The sequence below is a fragment of the Salvelinus fontinalis genome, chromosome 12 (genome assembly GCF_029448725.1).
Source record: "Salvelinus fontinalis isolate EN_2023a chromosome 12, ASM2944872v1, whole genome shotgun sequence".
NCBI classification, from domain to species: domain Eukaryota; kingdom Metazoa; phylum Chordata; class Actinopteri; order Salmoniformes; family Salmonidae; genus Salvelinus; species Salvelinus fontinalis.
This window is the reverse complement of record NC_074676.1, coordinates 9,016,290-9,041,984: the sequence shown is the minus strand read 5'-3', so window position 1 is coordinate 9,041,984 and position 25,695 is coordinate 9,016,290. Positions and strand designations below refer to the sequence as shown.

At 42.5% G+C, this 25,695-nt stretch overlaps 1 protein-coding gene across 3 annotated transcripts in view; it reads left to right on the top strand.

The window, feature by feature from the left end:
• Nucleotides 1-25,695, top strand: part of LOC129866742 (mitochondrial inner membrane protease subunit 2-like) — a 175,590-nt gene that overhangs the window by 19,407 nt on the left and 130,488 nt on the right. For 2 of the 3 annotated variants that reach the window (XM_055939585.1, XM_055939583.1), the window contains exons 2-3: nt 13,125-13,262; nt 20,145-20,251. In XM_055939585.1, the coding sequence (XP_055795560.1) occupies nt 13,128-13,262; nt 20,145-20,251 (242 nt within the window). In that variant the 5' untranslated portion in view covers nt 13,125-13,127. Of the gene's footprint in view, nt 1-12,457; nt 12,514-13,124; nt 13,263-20,144; nt 20,252-25,695 lie in introns of all 3 variants that reach the window. The other variant, XM_055939584.1, reaches the window with a different exon arrangement.

Genomic DNA, 25,695 nt, shown 5'->3' with positions numbered 1-25,695 from the left:
CGGGAGGCCCCAATACCTTTGAATACTTTTTCTGGTAGATGTTGTCTAAGACCCATTTTCCATCTATTTGACCAGAAATCAAAGACTTAGCTTATTCCACATTTTTGGGATGGAAAATGGTTGAAAAATGTATATATGTCTTCATTTAAAAGAAATATAGACTCTTAGCTTTCATTTGACGCTCAATTTGACATGCGCTTCACATGTTGGTGCTCATGGATCCTTTTAGATGTAAATGCCCCCATTTTACTTTCCATCATTTTGTGTATTTTTCAGAGTATGCGACACCAATTAGAAACTCTGTTTTCATAAGGCTTAGGTCTATGCTAGTTCCATTCTTAGTTCCAATGTATTTTTGGAAATGTTCAGACATGGGCTTCATTGTAACAACTACAGTCCATTGTCTTTTTCAGCAACAAAATCTCAGATGCCCGCGTTTACGGAGCAGCACAATAGAATAACATCACCAGATAAATGCTTGTTTATGATAACCTGTCTAGTGTATTGCCACAGCTTGTTACAGAGCTTGCTCCTGCACATTTGGGTATTGACATGAATACAAATGCTCAAAGAGAGATGTAGTGCGTTAACTCGTTTGTCACCGTGTCGACAGTATTAATGCATTTGCCTCAAGACTTGATAAAGGCTTTTCCCCTCAGTGGAGCTCAGTTTTTAATGTGCTTGAGTGCAGTTGTCACATCACAGTAAACAATGCCACGCTAAGGCACTCTGTGCACGATTGATAGGCCTACAGATAATACTGTAAAGGAATATGTTTCGGGCCAGTGGCAGAAAACACAAAACCTATGGTGGAAAAGAACCAGGAGAGGTGAGGTTTAGGGTGGTTGGTCATGGCTCAGTGTGGGGAGGAAAAGTTGATTCCCCATGCATTAGCCTATGTGCACTCACACACGCACACACATATATATACACACACACACACACACACACACACACACACACACACACACACACACACACACACACACACACACACACACACACACACACACACACAGTGTGTTACTTTGACATACCATCAGCCAACTCCGGTACCTCGGGCTATACCTCAAGCTCTATAACCTCTGTCTCACCTTTCTTATTCTGACTCTTTCTTTGATACTGCATTCACGCTCTCTCCTCGCTCTGTAGTCTTGTCATGGCTGAATGGAGAAAACGCATGGGAACATTTTCAGTGAGTAACTAGACTTTTGGTTCCCAGATACCAGGTAATAGTATCCTAATGGGTTTACAGATCTATACTGTTTTACTGTATTGTCTAGTAATGAGGGGAAAACATCTATGCAGTTACATATCGCATTTTTATAATTATAATTTTTTTGCTACTGAAGGTAGCGTTAGCTAGTCGGCTGTAACTGTGCCAAAACTCTGGTATTTTTCATCCAATAGCTTGTTCTCCGTCTTATTTTTAAATAGTGAGCCAACATATTTATTTCCCTGACTGATCAAAACTCGTTTACTCATGCTCTCTCTGCAGCAGACATAAAGTGAGCAATATACAGTTGAAGTCGGAAGTTTACATACACTTAGGTTGGAGTCATTAAAACTTGTTTTTCAATCACTCCACACAAAGTGGTGATCCTAACTGACCTAAGGCAGGGAATTTTTACTAGGATTAAATGTCAGGAATTGTGAAAAACTGAGTTTAAATGTATTTGGCTAAGGTGTATGTAAACGTCCGACTTCAACTGTATTTGGAACATCAAATTGCAAATAAAATCACAGTGTCGAATCGCAATACATATAGAATCGTGAGAATTGCAATACATATCGCATTGGCACCCAAGTATCGTGATGTCCCTGGCAATTCCCAGCCCTATTGGCTAGGGCTTGATATGAATCAATGAAAGGTTGTCAGTTACCATGAACACAACTCTGCAAGAAGTCAGCACAGGAGGAAAGCCGGCCTAATGCAGCACAGCTGCTCTGTGCCACCCTCACTGAAGCGCTCTATAGGCCTTATGCGATTCAATTTGTTTTTGATATGGATTATGTACTCTATTAATGTGCAGGAAGGGCAATATGTTCATGTCAGGACGGATTGTTATGCTACAATGGATTTTCTGCCAACCATGCTGGAGTGCCTCTCCCTCTAGCACATGGTAACTGATGTCTTACAATATCCTATGGTGGGTTCGGAAAATAGATTACTGTGTTTAATAGGACGTAAAGAAAATATACAGGGGTGCGGAAATTGTTCATTTGTTTAGGGTAGATGCTGTAGGGCTCTGTGCTATGTGGGCAGGCTACATAATGTGTGTAGGCTACACACCCACTGGGCACCCCACGTCATTTCAATTTGGGAATTGGGTACTTTTTTTGCTCATCCATATATCGTCCATATATTTATAGATTCTTATTCCATTCCTTACTTAGATTTGTGTGTATTAGGTATTTGTTGTGGAATTGTTAGATATTACTTGATAGATATTGCTGCACTGTCGGAACTAGAAGCACAAACCCTTTGCTACACTCACAATAACGTCTGCTAACCGTGTGTGTGTGTGTGTGTGTGACCAATTAAAAATTTCAGTTGATATTTGGTTGATCAATAAGATTACAACCTGTTTTCACCTCGTCAAAAAAACTGCCAAAATGTTGTTGAATTCCCAATGTGTTATCACTATGCTTTCAACCATCTAAAAGTACAACCAAATTCCAATAGAAAATCAATGTCAGATTTTTGGTTTAGATGTCACCTACAGTTGAAGTCGGAAGTTTACATACACTTAGGTTGGAGTCATTAAAAGCTTTTCAACCACTCCACAAATGTCTTGTTAACAAACTATAGTTTTGGCAAGTTGGTTAGGACATCTACTTTGTGAATGACACAAGTCATTTTCCCAACAATTATTTGCAGACAGATTATTTCATAATTCACTATATCACAATTCCAGTGGGTCAGAAGTTAAACAGCTTGGAAAATTCCAGAAAATGATGTCATGGCGTTTGAAGCTTCTGATAGGCTAATTGAAATCACTTGAGTCAATTGGAGGTGTACCTGTGGATGTATTTCAAGGCCTACCTTCAAACTCTGTGCCTCTTTGCTTGACATCATGGGAAAATCAAAATAAATGAGCCAAGACCTCAGAAAAATTATTGTAGACCTCCACAAGTCTCGTTCATCCTTGGGAGCAATTTCCAAACGCCTGAAGGTACCACGTTCATCTGTACAAACAATAGTACGCAAGTATAAACACCATGGGACCACGCAGCCGTCATACCACTCAGGAAGGAGACGTGTTCTGTCTCCTAGAGATGAACGTACTATGGTGTGAAAAGTGTAAATCAATCCCAGAACAACAGCATAGGACCTTGTGAAGATGCTCGAGGAAACGGGTACAAAAGTAAAACAAGTCCTATATCGACATAACCTGAAAGTCCACTCAGCAAGGAAGAAGCCACTGCTCCAAAACCTCCATAAAAAAGCCAGACTACGGTTTGCAACTGTACATGGGGACAAAGATCATACTTTTTGGAGAAATGTCCTCTGGTCTGATGAAACACAAATATAACTGTTTGGCCATAATGACCATAGGTATGTTTGGAGGAAAAAGGGGGACGCTTGCAAGCCGAAAAACACCATTCCAAACATGAAGCAACACCTCAAGACATCAGTCAGGAAGTTAAAGCTTGGTCGCAAATGGGTCTTCCAAGTGGACAATGACCCCAAGCATACTTCCAAAGTTGTGGCAAAATGGCTTAAGGACAACAAAGTCAAGGCATTGGAGTGGCCATCACAAAGACCTGACCTCAATCCTATAGAAAATGTGTGGGCAGAACTGGAAAAGCGTGTGTGGGCAAGGAGGCCTACAAACCTGACTCAGTTACACTAGCTCCTTCAGGAGGAATGGGCCAAAATTCACCCAACTTTTTGTGGGAAGCTTGTGGAAGGCTACCCAAAACGTTTGACCCATGTTAAACAATGTAAACCTCTGACCCACTGTGAATGTGATGAAAGAAATAACAGCTGAAATTAATGATTCTCTCTACTATTATTCAGACATTTCACATTCTTAAAATAAAGTGGTGATCCTAACTGACCTAAGACAGGTAAATTTTACTAGGATTAAATGTCAGGAATGGTGGAAAACCTGAGTTCAAATGTATTTGGCTAAGGTGTATGTAAACTTCCAACTCAACTGTAAATGAGTTATCACTGTGCGGTGAACCGTCTAAAAGGACACAAGTTCAAATGGGAAAACAATGTCAGATATTGTTTTATTTGTACACCAACTTAATTGCGTTATCACTGTGCTTCATCTAATAGCACAACCAAATGACCTGGATTGCAGATGAGATTACATTAAAGTACATGGTGCAAGTAGTCAATGCCTTTACAGATTATTATTCTAGCATTTGTGAAGATTCCCACAGACCTGTGTAACCGATGTGAAATGGCTAGCTAGTTAGCGGTGGTGCGCGCTAATAGCGTTTCAATCGGTGACGTCACTTGCTTTGAGACCTTGAAGTAGTGGTTCCCCTTGCTCTGTAAGGGCCGTGGCTTTTGTGGAGCGATGGGTAACGATGCTTCGTGGGTGACTGTTGTTGATGTGTGCAGAGGGTCCCTGGTTCGTGCCCCGGGTCGGGGCGAGGGACGGACTAAAGTTAAACGTAACTTGCAGAGCAAGGGGAACCACTACTTCAAGGTCTCAGAGCAAGTGACGTCACCGATTGAAAGGCTATTAGCGCGCACCATCGCTAACCATTTCACATCCGTTACACTTGCGACCTTTGCATGTTATCTTGAACATGCACGCTTTCTATGATTACATAAGAATACATTTGTTACAGTAACCTCAATCTGGCCATGATGTGTTACTCATTTTAAGGTCGAATAAATACTAACATTATTTTGTAACATAGCCTTAAAGGAAAGGTTCACCCATTTTTGAATGCTATATTGTTTTTGTGCATGTTCTATCGATTCCCTGTGTCATTCCATGCTTTTTTAAAAACATTTTATTTCACCTTTATTTAACCAGGTAGGCTAGTTGAGAACAAGTTCTCATTTGCAACTGCGACCTGGCCAAGATAAAGCATAGCAGTGTGAACAGACAACAACACAGAGTTACACATGGAGTAAACAATAAACAAGTCAATAACATGGTAGAAAAAAAAGAGAATCTATATACAATGTGTGCAAAAGGCATGAGGTAGGCAATAAATCGAGTAATTACAATTTAGCAGATTAACACTGGAGTGATAAATCATCAGATGATCATGTGCAAGATGAGATACTGGTGTGCAAAAGAGCAGAAAAGTAAATAAATAAAAGCAGTATGGGGGGTGAGGTAGGTAAATTGGGTGGGTAGTTTACAGATGGACTATGTACAGCTGCAGCGATCGGTTAGCTGCTCGGATAGCAGATTTTTAAAGTTGTTGAGGGAGATAAAAGTCTCCAACTTCAGAGATTTTTGCAATTCGTTCCAGTCGCAGGCAGCAGAGAACTGGAAGGAAAGGCGTCCAAATGAGGTTTTGGCTTTAGGGATGATCAGTGAGATACACCTGCTGGAGCGCGTGCTACGGGTGGGTCGTGACCAGTGAACTGAGATAAGGCGGCACTTTACCTAGCATAGCCTTGTAGATGACCTGGAGCCAGTGGGTCTGACGACGAACATGTAGCGAGGGCCAGCCGACTAGGGCATACAGGTCGCAGTGGTGGGTCGTATAAGGTGCTTTAGTAACAAAACGGATGGCACTGTGATAAACTGCATCCAGTTTGCTGAGTAGAGTATTGGAAGCTATTTTGTAGATGACATCGCCGAAGTCGAGGATCGGTAGGATAGTCAGTTTTACTAGGGTAAGTTTGGCGGCGTGAGTGAAGGAGGCTTTGTTGCGGAATAGAAAGCCGACTCTAGATTTGATTTTGGATTGGAGATGTTTGATATGAGTCTGGAAGGAGAGTTTGCAGTCTAGCCAGACACCTAGGTACTTATAGATGTCCACATATTCTAGGTCGGAACCGTCCAGGGTGGTGATGCTAGTCGGGCGTACGGGTGCAGGCAGCGAACGGTTGAAAAGCATGCATTTGGTTTTACTAGCATTTAAGAGCAGTTGGAGGCCACGGAAGGAGTGTTGTATGGCATTGAAGCTCGTTTGGAGGTTAGATAGCACAGTGTCCAAGGAAGGGCCGGAAGTATACAGAATGGTGTCGTCTGCATAGAGGTGGATCAGGGAATCGCCCGCAGCAAGAGCAACATCATTGATGTATACAGAGAAAAGAGTCGGCCCGAGAATTGAACCCTGTGGTACCCCCATAGAGACTGCCAGAGGACCGGACAACATGCCCTCCGATTTGACACACTGAACTCTGTCTGCAAAGTAGTTGGTGAACCAGGCAAGACAGTCATTAGAAAAACCGACTCTACTGAGTCTGCGGATAAGAATATGGTGATTGACAGAGTCGAAAGCCTTGGCCAGGTCGATGAAGACGGCTGCACAGTAATGTCTTTTATCGATGGCGGTTATGACATCGTTTAGTACCTTGAGCGTGGCTGAGGTGCACCCGTGACCGGCTCGGAAACCGGATTGCACAGCGGAGAAGGTACGGTGGGATTCGAGATGGTCAGTGATCTGTTTGTTGACTTGGCTTTCGAAGACCTTAGATAGGCAGGGCAGGATGGATATAGGTCTGTAACAGTTTGGGTCCAGGGTGTCTCCCCCTTTGAAGAGGGGGATGACCGCGGCAGCTTTCCAATCCTTGGGGATCTCAGATGATACGAAGGAGAGGTTGAACAGGCTGGTAATAGGGGGTGCGACAATGGCGGCGGACAGTTTCAGAAATAGGGGGTCCAGATTGTCAAGCCCAGCTGATTTGTATGGGTCCAGGTTTTCCAGCTCTTTCAGAACATCTTTCATGTGTATCTGAGATATTGGCTTTCAAGCAGGCAGAAATCCGGACGGTATGACTTAGTACTGTGATAAAGCCGCTCTCACTACACTGGAAGTTAATAGGAATATGACTTTAAGATCGCAAAGACATCTATTATACATGTTAGATTTCAAAACTCGGGATGACATCTTCTCTCGAATGAGCCATTGGTCAAATGTTTGCGATATACCTACCTCTAGAAATGTGTAATTTAACGGAGGTTCTAGCACATTTTTCCTATTTGTCTGCCTCTTGAGTCCAGGTTGCATTGCATGGTGCCGTTGCCAGATATATTCTAGAAAGGAGATAGGAATCCAGTGAATAAAGGAATGTGTAACGCCCCACCCAGCAGACTGTCGATCTATCGCGTTCACTTTGTCATGCTGCGTCACATGGTTGCAAAGCTAATCGTCACGCAATATCTTCTCAAAGTCAGTGTATATGTCGACGTGCCTATTTACCTCGAAAGTATGTAATGTCACGATTCCTAAACTTTACGATACTACAGATAGCAAGTTAATTATCTCACATCTCGGAAAATATTTGCACTTCTTGTTGACAAAATTGATGCTAATGTAGGGATTTTGACCTAGCGCCCAATAGACTCCCCTTCACTCCTTGAAGGAGAGCGCACCTTGACCCAGAATTGCCCAGAATGCATTGCCCATTGACGTAGCATGGGCAATGTTTCCCATCTCCTCAAAAGTCTATCTGCCATTGCGAATGTTAGACTACTCTGTGAGGCACATCAATCTGCATTTGAATATGGTGATGTTGTTGACTCTAGTGCAGTTTGTTTAGGCAATTTTACAGCTAAGTAGCTAAGTTACTTGCTGATGTTGTCTTTGGTATTATTGTGTATACCTACATTTGCTAGCTAGCCAGTCCATAGAGAGAGCATTGCATTGTGGATTTTGTAGATGACTTAAGCTACAACAGATATTCCGAATGATTTTCCATGTTGCTCCCAACTTTATAACGCCAAAATGAAACATTTGTTTGCAAAAATATTGTAAATGAAAGGAATGAGTGGTTTTGGGTGTTTTTAATTTAAAAAAATTATTGTAAACTATTTACTGTATTACAAAGGTAATATTGAGTTTGGTTGTATTTGGTTGACAACTCAACCAAATATCAATATTTAAAGGAGATGGATCTACTGCTTGGATAGTTCCATCTGAGCCACAGGCTTAATCACATTCTTTAACTTTTTTATTTTAGGTTGAGATGGAGAATTGAATCGAACATTTTTACTGTATTGTAAAAGGGATATTGAATATTTCTTGGTTGTCAATGCAACCAAATATCAATGTTTGAAGCAGATGTATCTTCTGCTTGGATAGTTCCATCTGTGCCATTTGAGTCTGGCTATAATTCAGTTTGTCTACAAATTAATAATTCCCATGTTGGATTCACACCTCCATTTCAACCAAGCATGTAAGTTAAAGAATGTGAATGAATCAAATCAAACTTTAAATGCACATTAAATACAGTCCTATTCTTTAACTTTGATTTTTGTTTGAGATGGAGATGTGAATCCAACATATTTGGTATTAACTTGTAAATTCCATTTCAAATCAACCAAAGGGTGGAATCCTAGGCCAATAGGGACTGTCTATATCATATTTTATGTAAGGTTTGTCTGTTGAAAATTGGTTACCATGATGACAAACTCCTGTGGTTGAAATTTCACAAAACAGTTTTGTAAAATTGATTACTTATTTTCCATGTAAATTTCCAAATTACGCTGAAACAACGTTGATTTAACCAATGTGTGCCAAGTGAGTTTTGTCAGTGTGTGTGTTTCCTCAGCCCTGTGTGAGTGCTATGGGTGCAGGTTGACTCCACCTGCTCTGTGCTTGGCCTTTTTAAAGCTGCAATATGTGACTTTTTGGGTGACCTGACCAAATTCACATAGAAATATGAGTTACAGATCTGTCATTCTCATTGACAGCAAGTCTAAGAAGCTGTAGATCTGTTCTATGTACACTATTTCTATGCTTTCATTCTTAAGTTTTTTGTTTTTGCGTCTTAAACTTTCGTTTTTGTACACCAGCTTCAAACAGCTGAAAATACAATAGTTTTGGTTATGGGAAATATATTTCACAGCAGTTTAGATGGTACAATGATTCTCTACACCATAGTTTCTTGTTTTGTCACAAACTGAAATTAGGCGAACTATTAGAATTTTAGCAACCAGGAAATGGCGTAGAGATTTCTGCATAGTGCATCTTTAATAAGCTTCATTACAGCAGGTTGACTCGGGCTGGAGCAGAGCAGTCATGGGTCCAGAGGCTAAGAGGATGTGTGATGCAGGTTGGCCTTAATTGGCTAGGCGGTTGTGCCCTTGGGCGGATCTTGTTCTGTCCGGGTCTACTTATGTCCTGTTCTCCTCCTATTGAAAGGCTTCTATTCTTTTACTTCTAACTCAGTCACCTTCATTAACACTGTTTAGGCTACTTTTTGCACATTCAACCAACTAGCCCAAAAGGTTGATGTAACCCTACTGCAGGAAGTTGAAATAACAAGGAAAGTATGTTGAAACAATATTGTTGACAATTTTTGCCAGCCATTGGAAAACAATATTTGCACGGAGGGTTGTTATTGTTTCAAAGCAATAGCCACTAGTGTTGTCATGATACCAGCATTTTGATTTCGAAACCGATACAATAAATCTGGTATTTTTCCATATAGAGACACCCTATGTTTGACTAAAATCAACAATATATAGGCTACTTTGCCTACACATTTCTAAAGAGTGAGCCAGAGATTAATACATCTTAACCAGAAGAAGAAAAAAAACGATCCATACCCGACCCTCCTCCTTTCGCTGCCTGCTGCTGCTGGCCATCACAGATCCTGCCGTTATGCTCTGGAAGTTTCCGGTAATAGGCTACACCAGCTTTTGGCAACCTTTTCCATTTGGAGTGCCAAGTAATCGTACCATTTCTTTCTACTGATCTGCATACCAGTTATGATTTTCATATGCACATTTTGTGGAACAGGTTCATTTAATTTATAATAAAGTCTCTAATAAAGTGGTTAATCAGAATTCTATCTAATTGAAAATTATACTTTTAGATTTGTAACTTCTATTGCCTTTGCCAATATGTAAAAATAGCCTACATGAAGCCAACGAATAATAATATTTTAGCCCACAGGTAGAAAATAACCAAATATTTTTAAAATAAATATCCTATACATCGCGTGGCCTATCTGCAAGGTACTTGAAACATTGTATCAACTACACTGCTCAAAAAAATAAAGGGAACACTAAAATAACACATCCTAGATCTGAATGAATGAAATATTCTTATGAAATACTTTTTTCTTTACATAGTTGAATGTGCTGACAACAAAATCACAAAAAATGATCAATGGAAATCAAATTTATCAACCCATGGAGGTCTGGATTTGGAGTCACACTGAAAATGAAAGTGGAAAACACCACTACAGGCTGATCCAACTTTGATGTAATGTCCTTTAAAACAAGTCAAAATGAGGCACAGTAGTGTGTGTGGCCTCCACGTGCCTGTATGACTTCCCTACAACGCCTGGGCATGCTCCTGATGAGGTGGCGGGATCTCCTCCCAGACCTGGACTAAAGCATCCGCCAACTCCTGGACAGTCTGTGGTGCAACGTGGCGTTGGTGGATGGAGCGAGACATGATGTCCCAGATGTGCTCAATTGGATTCAGGTCTGGGGAACGGGCGGGCCAGTCCATAGCATCAATGCCTTCCTCTTGCAGGAACTGCTGACACACTCCAGCCACATGAGGTCTAGCATTGTCTTGCATTAGGAGGAACCCAGGGCCAACCGCACCAGCATATGGTCTCGCAAGGGGTCTGAGGATCTCATCTCGGTACCTAATGGCAGTCAGGCTACCTCTGGCGAGCACATGGAGGGCTGTGCGGCCCCCCAAAGAAATGCCACCACACACCATGACTGACCTACCGCCAAACCGGTCATGCTGGAGGATGTTGCAGGCAGCAGAACGTTCTCCACGGGGTCTCCAGACTCTGTCACATGTGCTCAGTGTGAACCTGCTTTCATCTGTGAAAAGCACAGGGCGCCAGTGGCGAATTTGCCAATCTTGGTGTTCTCTGGCAAATGCCAAACGTCCTGCACGGTACGGTGTTGGGCTGTAAGCACAACCCCTACCTGTGGACGACGGGCCCTCATACCACCCTCATGGAGTCTGTTTCTGACCGTTTGAGCAGACATATGCACATTTGTGGACTGCTGGAGGTCATTTTGCAGGGCTCTGGCAGTGCTCCTCCTGCTCCTCCTTGCACAAAGGCGGAGGTAGCGGTCCTGCTGCTGGGTTGTTGCCCTCCTACGGTCTCCTCCACGTCTCCTGATGTACTGGCCTGTCTCCTGGTAGCGCCTCCATGCTCTGGACACTACGCTGACAGACACAGCAAACCTTCTTGCCACAGCTCGCATTGATGTGCCATCCTGGATAATCTGCACTACCTGAGCCACTTGTGTGGGTTGTAGACTCCGTCTCATGCTACCACTAGAGTGAGAGCACCGCCAGCATTCAAAAGTGACCAAAACATCAGCCAGGAAGCATAGGAACTGAGAAGTGGTCTGTGGTCACCACCTGCAGAACCACTCCTTTATTGGGGGTGTCTTTCTAATTGCCTATAATTTCCACCTGTTGTCTATTCCATTTGCACAGCAGCATGTGAAATGTATTGTCAGTCAGTGTTGCTTCCTAAGTGGACAGTTTGATTTCACAGAAGTGTGATTGACTTGGAGTTACACTGTGTTGTTTAAGTGTTCTCTTTATTTTTTTGAGCAGTGTATTAACTTGGGTCCAAGGCCAGGTAGCCTAGACCTAGTTCTATGCGTAATCAGGCACGCCGTGTCCTTACTCATAAATGGAATGAGATAAACCAAACTTAGGTTGTGAGCTCTGCAAACGTGTCCGCTCCTACAATGACAACGGTAAGACTGTAATAAAAATATATTGAATTAACATAAATGATCATAACAAACATTGTAGATGACAAATTATGGTAATTAACGCTAAATGTAATACTGGTGTGCCATCCCTGTGGCCTCCGCAATGGATTAGTCTAATCAGACAGGCGTGAATCAGACAGGTGTCTCATGTGCCAAATATATATATATATTTTTTTGTATATTTGCCTCTGCTAGACTAAGAATATCTCAGTTGACCAACAGCCTATCGACCAGTCGACTAAATGGGGTCAGCCCTAAGTTCAATATCAATACATTATCATTTTATGATGTCAATATTTTTCAGAGACATCCATGTATGCATTAATTCATAAATTATACAATCAACTTGACTTTGGTTAAAACAATCTAACTACATAACAACATAATGGTAAACATTTATTTGAAAGGTAAATCTCTATTGATAAACTTTGTAAATCAACAAAAGTTAGCCTGCAAAGTTGGAAGCTACCGGTATCTTTTTACATTGTGAAGTCTTCTAGCTTGTATGGACATTGTTTTGCGAACAGTAATTAACCGTTTTAAAATTTCTACATGCCGTGTCAGATTCAAATGTGTTATCTTTTGTGCAGCATGAGTGGGGAGCTAACATGACGCAGCCCAGACTCCCAGTGCAGGCTAGCAATGGGTAAGTGGAGCAGGTACGGTGCACGCTATAGTAAGGGATCGGTTGCGCTGGCAGACAGGCTTGATCCGTGAGACACATTGACAGGAGTACAGAAAGTTTTAAAAAAATACAAAAAAAAAATATATAGTACCCGAGATGTTATTCATGTTCTAGTATCGAAAGTACCGAAGTTTCGGTATAACGTGCAACACTAAGGATAGGTAAGGACATGCTACAGTACCACCAAGGAATATTTGATGCGCCTCTGAAGCATAAACTTTTTAAAGTATCTCACGAACACAATCAGTAACAACAAAGTTTGAGTATCTGCCTGGTGGTTGTGTTATTTAAAGCCACTGATGCATTAGCCTGTCTAGGGTCTTTGGTCTGTCACTCTGTTATTTCACACTTGTCTTGTTGTCCTGCTGTCGTTTTTGAGAACAGAGGGCAGAGAAGGATGAGAAATGCCTGCATGCAATATGTGTTCTCTCTGAGTGAGAAATTAGTGAAATGACATTCTGTTCTTGCCAATACAAACTCCCTACTATCTGATTCTCCATTTGCAGTTGCATGCTGAGTTCTTATGGCTGTGTTCCAATTATGATGGCTGACCTGTGTTCTCCTGTCCCTAGGTGATGGCTCAGCAGGCCGGGGCTGGGCGCAGGTATATCCGGGCGTTTGTGAGCGGCTTCTTCGTGGCAGTGCCCGTAACTGTGACTGTTCTGGACCGCTTTGCCTATGTAGCACGAGTAGAAGGAGCCTCAATGCAGGTGAGACACATGCTTTCTGCTTTCTCCATCAATTCCTACTGATCTTGTTGTACTTTTTCAAAGCCCCACTTTCTTTTTTGTAACAGAGTTAATTGCATCTCGGTATCTACTGTATCATACAGTAAAGAGAGGGAGAGGTTCTATTGAATGGAATAAATTGGCCTTACCTCACCCCACAATTCAAATACCTATGCCACAGAAGACATTTAGCCTTGCTCAGATTCAGAAGCCATACAATACAACAGAAGTCATACTTCATGGCCTGGGTTGACACTTGGCGTGATGAAATACATCAAATGCATCTCACATCTTTGCTCACATAAAGAAAACATACATAAACACTTGTTTTAAACCTCTATGCTTAATGCGCGTTCATCTTTCATTCTGCTGTCAAACAGAGTTAATCTGGTATACATCTGTAGCTATATAGGCATCAAGGTAAGTCAGTCGGGCAACTGAGACCCATTGGTTTCACCTCATTGGCTGGGGCTTGTCCTCCCTGTTGACAGTGTTGGATGGCAGTTTAGCTTCTTGTGAATGGTTGACTAGAGAATCTATACAGCGTGATATAGTTTCGTTTGTACCATCCCATGTGACGTAATTAGCATCCAAGTATATTTACATGGTTTTCTAAGTAAGTAAGAAAGAAAGAAATGTAACAACAAATGTTTGTCTGAAGAAGATCGTTATTGATCTGCCTCCTCTCCTCCCATACTACTAATTAGTAAGTCCATACGTTCAGATACTGAAGGCTGTTTACATTGTTAGAGTCGTTAGGATTTCGCTATGTTTTAGTTGTGTAGACAGATAGTTGCCTCACTTTGCCTCTCCTCCTACAAGACCGTGATAGTTTAAACAAGAATCCTTTCAAAACCCTCGCGTTGTCTTGCCTAAGGCTGCAGTGCTCACAAGATTGAATTGTTGACCAGACAATCTTATTTGATCTAACTTTCCTTGTCTCCTGTGTTGTTTTTTTCTCTCTCGGTTTTTATTAATTCTAGGGTGCTTTCAAGCTAGCAAGATAAACGTCGTTGAAACAATACAGCATGTAATATGGTAAAATATGACAAGTGAAAATGATAACGTATCCAACTGTAACAGATACATTCTGTGGCTGGCAGCACTCGTATGGGATATTTATTTTCAGCAGACGGATAAGAGATATTCTGTCAATTACCCCGGCAAGCGTGAAATGGCCTGTGCACATCCTGTTTAATGAATCATTCTTCCTGTGTCATGTCACCCGCTGCTTGGAGTGGGGCTTCGTCACACACTAGCTCTTCGATAAAGTGACACAAACTAAGTTGTAAGAATGAATTATTTCTGTGGGGGGATTTCACAGACTATAGGCGTACTACACTGTATACGATAGAGTTAGTCACAGTTGTTGAGAAACCCTCTTGTGTTTCCCATTGAGGGTGAAATAGTTAATTTTGTGGACTCACTGGGTAAAGAGAAAATTATACTGGGTCATGTTCACAAGGTACAAACCTGAGGGAAACTGGAAGGTACTAAACTTGTCCAACCCTGATGTTCTCTGTAAGGTACTGTAGGAGTTATGTGCATCATCTTGTTTGTGTTGTTGTTTAGATTATTGACCTTTGTACTGACCCTTGCCCCGAGACATGACTGTAGACCTCTATGGCGTCAGGCTCTATAGTTAGTTAGCCTACAGCTGCGTCTCAGGGCAACCGTTCCACTCCAATAGATTTTAAAGGTATGACATATGTTTCATCCATATCTGTCGGTGTGAATCTGTTGGCACAGGAAGACATTCAAACATACATAAAATGGCGCCGGAAGAAATGGCAGCAGTTTAACAGGCGCCCAACTAATTGTGCTATTATGTGTTTTCTTTGCGTTATTTGTAATTTATTTTGTACAAAATGTTTCTGCAACTGTATCTTACGGCAAAAAAGAGCTTCTGGATATCAGGACAGCGATCACTCACCTCGGATTAGACAAAGATTTTTTCTTCAACACAGGACATTCTCCGAACACCCGACAAGGCCAACATCCCAGTTATTTGCAAGAGGAAGAGACGCAGGTACAGAGGACACAGAGCGGGGCGCCTCGTTAGGATTTGCAGGAGGCGAGTGGGAAAGCTGCCGTTGCACGTTGGCGAGTAATATTGACGGTAATCATTGGACAATAAATGAGACGAGGTACGATCACAAATATCATACCAACTGGACATCAAAAACTGTCATATCCTATGTTTCACGGAATCGTGGCTGAATGATGACATGGATATTCAGCTAGCGGGATATACACTGCACCGGCAAGATAGAACAGCACACTCTGGTAAGACGAGGGGGGGCGGTCAGTGCATATTTGTAAACAACAGCTGGTGCACGAAATCTAAGGAAGTCTCTAGATTTTGCTCGCCTGAAGTAGAGTATCTTGTGATAAATTGCAGACCACACTACTTGCCTAGAGAGTTTTCAGCTATACTTTTTGTGGCTGATTATTTACCACCACAGACGGATCCTGGCACTAAGACCACACTCAGTCAGCTGTATAAGGAAATAACCAAACAAGAAACCGCTCACCCAGAGGCGGCGCTCCTAATAGCCGGATACTTTAATGCAGGGAAACTTAAATCCGTTCTATCTAATTTCTATCAACATGTTAAATGTGCAACCAGAGAGAGAGAAATTCTAGATCACCTGTACTCCACACGCAGAGACGCGTACAAAGCTCTCCCTCGCCCTCAATTTAGTAAATCCGACCATAATTCTATCCTTCTGATTCCTGCTTACAAGCAAAAATTAAAGCAGGAAGCACCAGTGACTCGGTCTATAAAAAAAGTGGTCAGATGAAGCAGATGCTAAACTACAGAACTGTTTTGCTATCACAGACTGGAACATGTTCCGGCATTCTTCCGATGGCATTGATGAGTTCACATCAGTCACTGGCTATATCAAGAAGTGCATCGAGGACATCGTCCACACAGTGACTGTACGTACATACCCCAACCAGAAGCCATGGATTACAGGCAACATTCGCACTGAGCTAAAGGGTACAGCTGCTGCTTTCAAGGTGTGGGACTCTTACCCGGAAGCTTATAAGAAATCCCGCTATGCCCTCCGACGAACCATCAAACAGGCAAAGCGTCAATACAGTGCTAAGATTGAATCGTATTACACCAGCTCCGATGCTCGTCTTATGTCGCAGGGCTTGCAAACTATTACAGACTACATAGGGAAGCACAGCCACGAGCTGCCCAGTGACACGAGTCTACGAGACGAGCTAAATAACTTCTATGCTCGCTTTGAGGCAAGCAACACTGAAGCATGCATGAGAGCATCAGCTGTTCCGGATGACTGTGTGATCACGCTCTCCGTAGCCGACGTGAGTAAGACCGTTAAGTAGGTCAACATTCACAAGGCTGCGGAGCCAGACGGATTACCAGGACGTGTGCTCCTGGCATGTGCTGACCAACTGACAGGTGTCTTCACTGACATTTTCAACATGTCCCTGATTGAGTCTGTAATACCAACATGTTTCAAGCAGACCACCATAGTCCCTGTGCCCAAGAACACGAAGGCAACCTGCCTAAATTACTACAGACCCGTAGCACTCAGGTCCGTAGCCATGAAGTGTTTTGAATACCACCCAAACAGATCCACAGATGATGCAATCTCTATTGCGCTCCACACTGCCCTTTCCCACCTGGACAAAAGGAACACCTATGTGAGAATGTTATTCATTGACTACAGCTCAGCGTTCAACACCATATTACCCTCAAAGCTCATCACTAAGCTAAGGATCCTGGGACTAAACACCTCCCTCTGCAACTGGATCCTGGACTTCCTGACGGGCCGCCCCAAGGTGGTGAGGGTAGGTAGCAACACATCTGCCACGCTGATCCTCAACATTGGAGCCCCCCCAGGGATGCGTGTTCAGTCCCCTCCTGTACTCCCTGTTCACCCACGACTGCATGGCCAGGCACGACTCCAACACCATCATTAAGTTTGCAGACGACACAACAGTGGTTGGCCTGATCACCGACAATGACGAGACAGCCTACAGAGAGGAGGTCAGGGTCCTTGCCGGGTGGTGACAGAATAACAACCTATCCCTCAACATAACCATGACTAAGGAGATGATTGTGGACTACAGGAAAAGGAGGAACGAGCACGCCCCCATTCTCATCGACGGGGCTGTAGTGGAGCAAGTTGAGAGCTTCAAGTTCCTTGGTGTCCACATCACCAACAAACTAGAATGGTCCACACCAAGACAGTTGTGAAGAGGGCACGACAAAGCCTATTCCCCCTCAGGAAACTAAAAATATTTGGCATGGGTCCTCAGATCCTCAAAAGGTTCTACAGATGCAACATCAAGAGCACCCTGACTGGTTGCATCACTGCCTGGTACAGCAATTGATCACCCTCCGATCGCAAGGCACTACAGAGGGTATTGCGTACGGCCTAGTACATCACTGGGGCTAAGCTGCCTGCCATCCAGGACCTCTGCACCAGGCGAAGGCCCTAAAAAGACAGACTGGTCTCTCTACTACCGCACGGCAAGTGGTACCGTAGTGCCAAAAAGGCTTCTCAACAGTTTTTACCCCCAAGCCATAATATTTCTGAACAGGTAGTCAAATGGCTACCCTGACTATTTGCATTGTGTGCCTCCCCCAACCTCTCTTTTACGCTACTGCTACTCTCTGCTTATCATATGTGCATAGTCACTTTAACTGTACATTCATGTACATACAGTTGACGTCGGAAGTTTACATATACTTTAGGTAAGAGTCATTACAACTTTTTTTTTCAACCATCCCACAAATTTCTTGTTAACAAACTATAGTTTTTGCAAGTCGGTTAGGACATCTACTTTGTGCATGACACAAGTAATTTTTCCAACAATTCTTTGCACACAGATTATTTCACTTATAATTCACTGAATCACTATTCCAGTGGGTCAGAAGTGTACACACACTAAGTTGACTGTGCCTTTTAAACAGCTTGGAAAATTCCAGAAAATGATGTCATGGCATTAGAAGCTTCTGATAGGCTAATTGACATAATTTGAGTCATTTGGAGGTGTACCTGTGGATGTATTTCAAGGCCTACCTTCAAACTCAGTGCCTCTTTGCTTGACATCATAGGAAAATCAAAAGAAATCGGCTAAGACCTCAGAAAAATTTCAGAAAAATTTCCTCCACAAGTCTGGTTCATCCTTGGGAGCAATTTACAAACGGCTGAAGGTATGCGTTCATCTGTACAAACAATAGTACGCAAGTATAAACACCATGGAACCACGCAGCCGTCATGCCGCTCAGGTTCTGTCTCCTAGAGATGAATGTACTTTGGTGCGAAAAGTGCAAATCAATCCCAGAACAACAGCAAAGGACCCTGTGAAGATGCTGGAGGAAACCGGTACAGAAGTATCTATATCCACAGTAAAACGAGTCCTATATCGACAACCTGAAAGGCCGCTCAGCAAGGAAGAAGCCACTGCTCCAAAACCGCCACAGACTACGGTTTGCAACTGCACATGGGGACAAAGATCGTACTTTTTTGGAGAAATGTCCTCTGGTCTGATGAAACACAAATATAACTGTTTGGCCTTAATAACCATTATTATGTTAGGAGGAAAAAGGGGGAGGCTTGCAAGCGGGAGAACACCATCCCCTCCATGAAGCACGGGGGTGGCAGCATCATGTTATGGGGGTGCTTTGCTCTAGGAGGGACTGGTGCTCTTCACTAAATAGATGGCATCATGAGGGAGGAAAATTATGTGGATATATTGAAGCAACATCTCAAGACATCAGTCAGGAAGTTAAAGCTTGGTCGCAAATGAGTCTTCCAAATGGACAATGACCCCAAGCATACTTTCAAAGTTGTGGCAAAATGGCTTAAGGACAACAAAGTCAAGGTATTGGAGTAGCCATCACAAAGCCCTGACCTCAATCCTATAGAAAATGTATGGGCAGAACTGAGAAAGTGTGTGCGAGCAAGGAGGCCTAGAATCCTGACTCAGTTACACCAGCTCTGTGAGGAGGAATGGGCCAAACTTCACCCAACTTATTGTGGGAAGCTTGTGGAAGGCTACCTGAAACGTTTGATCCAAGTTAAACAATTTTAAGGCAATGCTACCAAATACTAATTGAGTGTATGTAAACTTCTGACCCACTGTGAATGTGATGAAAGAAATATAAGCTGAAATAAATCATTCTCTTTGCTATTATTCTGACATTTCACATTCTTACAATGAACTGACCTAAGACAGGGCATTTTTACTAGGATTAAATGTCAGGAATTGTGAAAAACTGAGTTCAAATGTATTTGGCTAAGGTGTATGTCAACTGTACTACCTCAATTGGCCTGACCAACCAGTGCCCCCTCACATTGGCTATCTACATTCTGTCCCACCAAACCCTCTTTTACGCTACTGCTACTCTCTGTTTATCATATATGCATAGTCACTTTAACAAATCTACATGTACATACTACCTCAATCAGCCCGACTAACCGGTGCCTGTATGTAGCCTCGCTACTGTTATTTTTCAGTTTTTTTACTGTTGTTTTACCTTTTTACTTACCTATTTGTTCACCTAATACCTTTTTTTGCACTGTTGGTAAGAGCCTGTAAGTAAGCATTTCACTGTTTTATTCGGCGCACGTGACAAATAAACTTTGATTTGATAGGCTAGATACAGTATTTAGCTCAGTATGGCAGGAGTCCGCTTCACTTCTCTAAGAGGAATATGTCATTCAGTCTGTCTTCTGTTCCCTGGTTGCCCTGTGCTTGGCCCTAGCTGCTGTTCTTCTGTCCAGGCCACTGATGACAATGTTGCTCGTTTCCCTTGTTTCTTTCTGATGTGACTGACTCACCTCTTTTGTGTTTGTGTGCATGTGTGTGTCGTCTCAGCCTTCCCTGAATCCTGAGGGGAATGTGACAGGGTCTGACGTGGTGCTCCTGAACCGCTGGAGTGTGAGGAACTACCAAGTACGTCGAGGTGACATTGTGTCAGTCCTGTAAGTAACCAAGTTTTAACCACGTTTACATCAACTTTTGTTTGTTTGTTTGCTGTCAGACAAGCTGGGACCTTGTTAGTAGATCAAGTGGATTTGGATACACACTCTCGCCCTTTCTCTCCCTCCACCTCTGGAGTAGGCCCTTCTGCCAATGGCTGGCTGAGCAGTGACGCTCTGCTCCCCTATAACTCCCCTGTGCTGTTTTTAAAATGGAGGACCTGTTGACACTGTTGGCTCCACAAGAGAGGGAGGGAGAGGGGGAGAGAGCAATTAGAGCGCCACACAGCCACGTGAAGGCTCCCTGCTTTCAGACATACTCTTTGTTCTGAAGCACCGTGGGAAGCCAAATGTGGCCCTGGCTGCTAATGAAAAAGAGTCAGTCACAAATGGCATCATATGCCCTATATAGTGCACTACCTTTGACCATAGGGCTCTCAGAAATAGGGTGTTATTTGGGACGCAATCAAAATCTCCCCTCAAATAAAGTATTTTCTCTCTCTTTCTCTCCTCGTATGCTCAAGTCCCTGGGCACACTTATCCCAGACTACTTATCTCAGTCTTTGTTTTTGCTTCTGAGACTTCAATGTGTGATAACGCAGCTGTCTGATGCATTTGTGTGGTGTCGCCTTGATGGGATTCAGGTTTGATGTTGTTTGATGCAGCAGAGCAGAGGTCATGAATAGGCAGACATAGAGGTACGGTCAAGGAATATTACTGCATTATGTATTTTCTGTGTTCATTAGTTAAACTGGGTTTGACAACCTCAGGGTAAAGTTTTGCCACGACTGGTTTATTTGGGTTCTACATTACTATTGTGATTCAGCACAGATGTCCACAAACCACCCATCCATGCAGGTTTCCCTTAGAAAAAAAGTATTCTGACTTCAATGGGACCTGGTTAAATATATTAATAAATCAAATAAAATGCTATTAAATGCACCTATTTGCTGCTGTGTGGTTTGATGTGATGTGGATTGTGTGAGCTCAGCCAGACAGACAGCGGCAGGCAGGCAGGATAAATCCCTCTTCCATAATTACCCCAAGATGGCAGCCTCTCCCTTCCCTTCCCTGCAGGGGACATGTTGCGCTTGTGAACAGGATGTTCAGCCATTTATGAAGCACCATTCCTAGCAGAGCGGAGAGAGTGAAGGTGAGAGCGGGAGAAAGAGGGAAGGGAAGAGGGGGAAGTGATAGAAAGCGAGTGAGAGAGCTAGCGTGGAATGCTAATCTAATGTACTCTGACAAACTAAGTTGTAAGAATGAATTATTTCTGTGGGGGGATTTCACAGACTATAGGCGTCCTACACTGTATACGATATTGTTAGTCACGGTTGTTGAGAAACCCTCTTGTGTTTCCCATTGAGGGTGAAATAGTTAATTTTGAGGACTCACTGGGTAAAGAGAAAATTATACTGGGTCATGTTCACAAGGTACAAACCTGAGGGAAACTGGAAGGTACTAAACTTGTCCAACCCTGATGTACTCTGTAAGGTACTGTAGGAGTTATGTGCATCATCTTGTTTGTGTTGTTGTTTAGATTATTGACCTTTGTACTGACCCTTGCCCCGAGACATGACTGTAGACCTCTATGGCGTCAGGCTCTATAGTTAGTTAGCCTACAGCTGCGTCTCAGGGCAACCGTTCCACTCCAATAGATTTTAAAGGTATGACATATGTTTCATCCATATCTGTCGGTGTGAATCTGTTGGCACAGGAAGACATTCAGATAGGCTAGATACAGCATTTAGCTCAGTATGGCAGGAGTCCGCTTCACTTTGCTGATAGCAATATGTCATAGATACACCAATTAACCTGCATGCTTTTGAGAATGTTTTTTTTCTAAAGGAACATTTCTGAGGAAGGGCAACGTGTCAAGTAGATCTGTATCAACAACTGTTGTTGGGTGGGATTTCATAAAAAAATGTAAAAGCGTATTTCTCATCTGCCAAAGAATTCCACCCTGGCCTGTACTGTATTTACATGTCAAGTGTGATATTGGACTACTGCTACAGCAAGGCAGACTGAATTCCCTCTTCTAATTTGAAAAGCAAATTGTCCAAAGCAATATTCTGGTCCTCTGAATAATTTCTTATTTACCTGAATAGAATACTAGTCGTTTCACGGCCATAGTAGTGGATGAGGAAAATGGTCACCGTGTTTGAGTGCATATATGGCCATTTATCTGCCACATCGGGTTTTTGTCATGCTTTCAGTGCAGGCTATTATTAATAAGCTGATTTGATTTTATGTTCTCCTTGGTAACATAACCATTTCGATTATAATTTTTTGAGCAGCTCCAGAAACAGGTTTCTGCGAAGCAGAATTTTCTTGTGGAAGAGGAGAATTGCTCCTCTCAGGGTTATAAATAGCGGGTTAATGAATCCCCTTTTCTGGCACTGTGCTTTTGTTAATGACAAGGTTTTAGGATTACCATCCTGGTACGAGACGATAGAAAAACAGATGTTGAAAGTTTTGACGTGGTACGTTTTTTTTTGTGTGTATGAATATTCATGGTATGCACAGCAGCAGTTGTGTAAACCTTCAAAAGCTTCAAGTCTGTAGGTGCTTCTCTTCCTGTAGCTTGTCTTTGAAGTGTGGATGCCAGGAAGAGAAACATCACCCCTCTTGTTCGTTTGGACGGTACTGAGTTTGTCATTTTTAACATCAACAGAATCCAGTTTGGCTTTGTTGAGCTGTGTTTTAGCCAGCTGTGACTAAAGCCCATTGTTTTGGGATTGGGTTTACAAAAAAAGAGAAGACTGAGGTGGGGGGAAAAAAGGAAAGCAAAAACCTCTGAGATGCTTAATCTAGGATACTCTGAGCTGACAATCTCTCCTCTGCAGACATGTTGTTCAGGCAACAGTAGAACGCGGTCTGTGGAGGTAGGAATTCCTTCATGGACACAGGAAAAGGGGAGCTGACTGGCTTGGCCACCCTTCCATGAGCCATTAGGCCACTGTGGAGCACACTCTGGCCCCCAGGGAGGGGATAGGAGGGGGGGGAGGTTAATAGGGTTTGTTTTGCCAAAAGAGATCGCTTTAGTCTGTCTCCTAATCTAGCAGATAGATAGGGATGTTTTGACATGTCTGCTGCCTGGCTGGCTGTAATGGTGTTATTATCTATCATTTGTGTGATTTCAGCAGCGTGATGTCTGGGTAATGGCCTCTGTTAAAAGCAAGACATTGGCCTCTTGAGCTAAGAATCCCACTCTGCGAAACACACACACAAGCTTGTGCACACACACAGACACACACACACACAGATGGTGCTCAGAGCACGCACACCTGCATTCATTACATGTTTCATTTTATCTTAAAAGTTCGATAAAGGTTGGCGTTCCCTCCAACCAGCTTAGAGGCAGCCATTTCATTCAACATGTAAACAAGAACGAACTGAATTAGTAAATTAATTCAATGCCCTGCAAAATCAAATTGAATGAAATTTGTCACGTGCTTTGTAGATAAGTGTAGACTAACAGTGGAATGCTTACTTACACGTGCATTTCCAAAAATACAGAGTTAAAGATCAAATTTAATAAATAAATAAACAGTGACATGAGAAATTAATACACAATGGATAATGAATAAAAATAACAAGTAAAAATAACATGGCTATACAGTTGAAGTCGGAAGTTTACATACACCTTAGCCAAATACATTTGAACTCAGTTTTTCACAATTCCTGACATTTAATCCTAGTAAAAATTCCCTGTCTTAGGTCAGTTAGGATCACGACTTTATTTTAAGAATTTGAAATGTCAGAATAATAGTAGAGTGATTTATTTCAGCTTTTATTTTTTTCATCACATTCCCAGTGGGTCAGATGTTTACATACACTCAGTTAGTATTTGGTAGCATTGCCTTTAAATTGTTTAACTTGGGTCAAATGTTTTGGGTAGCCTCCCACAAGCTTCCCAATTTTGGCCTGCTGGAGGTCATTTTGCAGGGCGCTGGCAGTGCACCTCCTTGCACAAAGGCGGAGGTAGCGGTCCTGCTGCTGGGTTGTTGCCCTCCTATGGCCTCCTCCACGTCTCCTGATGTACTGGCCTGTCTCCTGGTAGTGCCTCCATGCTCTGGACACTACGCTGACAGACACAGGAAACCTTTTTGCCACAGCTCGCATTGATGTGCCATCCTGGAAGAACTGCACTACCTGAGCCACTTGTGTGGGTTGTAGACTCCGTCTCATGCTACCACTAGAGTGAGAGCACCGCCAGCATTCAAAAGTGACCAAAACATCAGCCAGGAAGCATAGGAACTGAGAAGTGGTCTGTGGTCACCACCTGCAGAATCACTCCTTTTTTGGGGGTGTCTTGCTAATTGCCTATAATTTCCACCTTTTGTCTATTCCATTTGCACAACAGCATGTGAAATTTATTGTCAATCAGTGTTGCTTCCTAAGTGGACAGTTTGATTTCACAGAAGTGTGATTCACTTGGAGTTACATTGTGTTGTTTAAGTGTTCCCTTTATTTTTTTGAGCAGTGTACTTACATTCAGTAATCTCGCTCTAATTTGTCATCCAGATAAAGGAGATAAAATGTAGCAGTTTTGATAAAATCCATTTTAAATTCAAATGTAGGAACTGGGTTCTACAGTTTGAACCCCTGCTGTGTATCAATTGACCAATTCGGCACATTTGGGCAGACTTGATACAACATTTAGAACAGCAATGCAATGGTTCATTGGATCAGTCTAAAACGTTGCATATACACTGCTGCCATCTAGTGACCAAAATGTAAATTGCGCCCAGACTCCCAAGGGATATAATGGCCTTTGTCTTGCATTTCACAGATGGATAATTAAAATAAAATAAAAAGCACATGTTTTTCTTTATATTACCAGATCTAATGTGTTATATTCTCCTACATTAATTTCACATTTCCACAAACTTCAAAGTGTTTCCTTTCAAATGGTATCAATAATATGCATATCCTTGCTTCAGGTCATGAGCTACAGGCAGTTAGATTTGGGTATGTCATCTTAGGTGAAAATGGAAACAAAAGGGTCCGATCCTTAAAAGGTTTTATCCACTTAGGCTAGAGAGGTTAAGAGGTTTTATATAGTTTTTCCCTGTCATCAATCTACACGCAATACCCCATAATGACAAACGAAAAAACAGGTTTTTAGATTTTTTCCCCCCCAATTTGGAAAAAAACACATTTACGTAAGTATTCAGACCCTTTACTTTGTTGAAGCACCTTTGGCAGCGATTGCATCCTTGAATCTTCTTGGGTATGATGCTACAAGTTTGGCACACCTGTATTTCGAGAGTTTCTTCTCTGCAGATCCTCTCAAGCTCTGTCAGGTCGGATGGGGTGCGTCGTTTCACCGCTATTTTCAGGTTTCTCCAGAGATGTTCAATTTTGTTCCTGTCTGGGCTCTGGCTGGGCCACTCAAAGACAGTCAGAGACTTGTCCTGAAGCCACTCCTGTGTTGTCTTGGC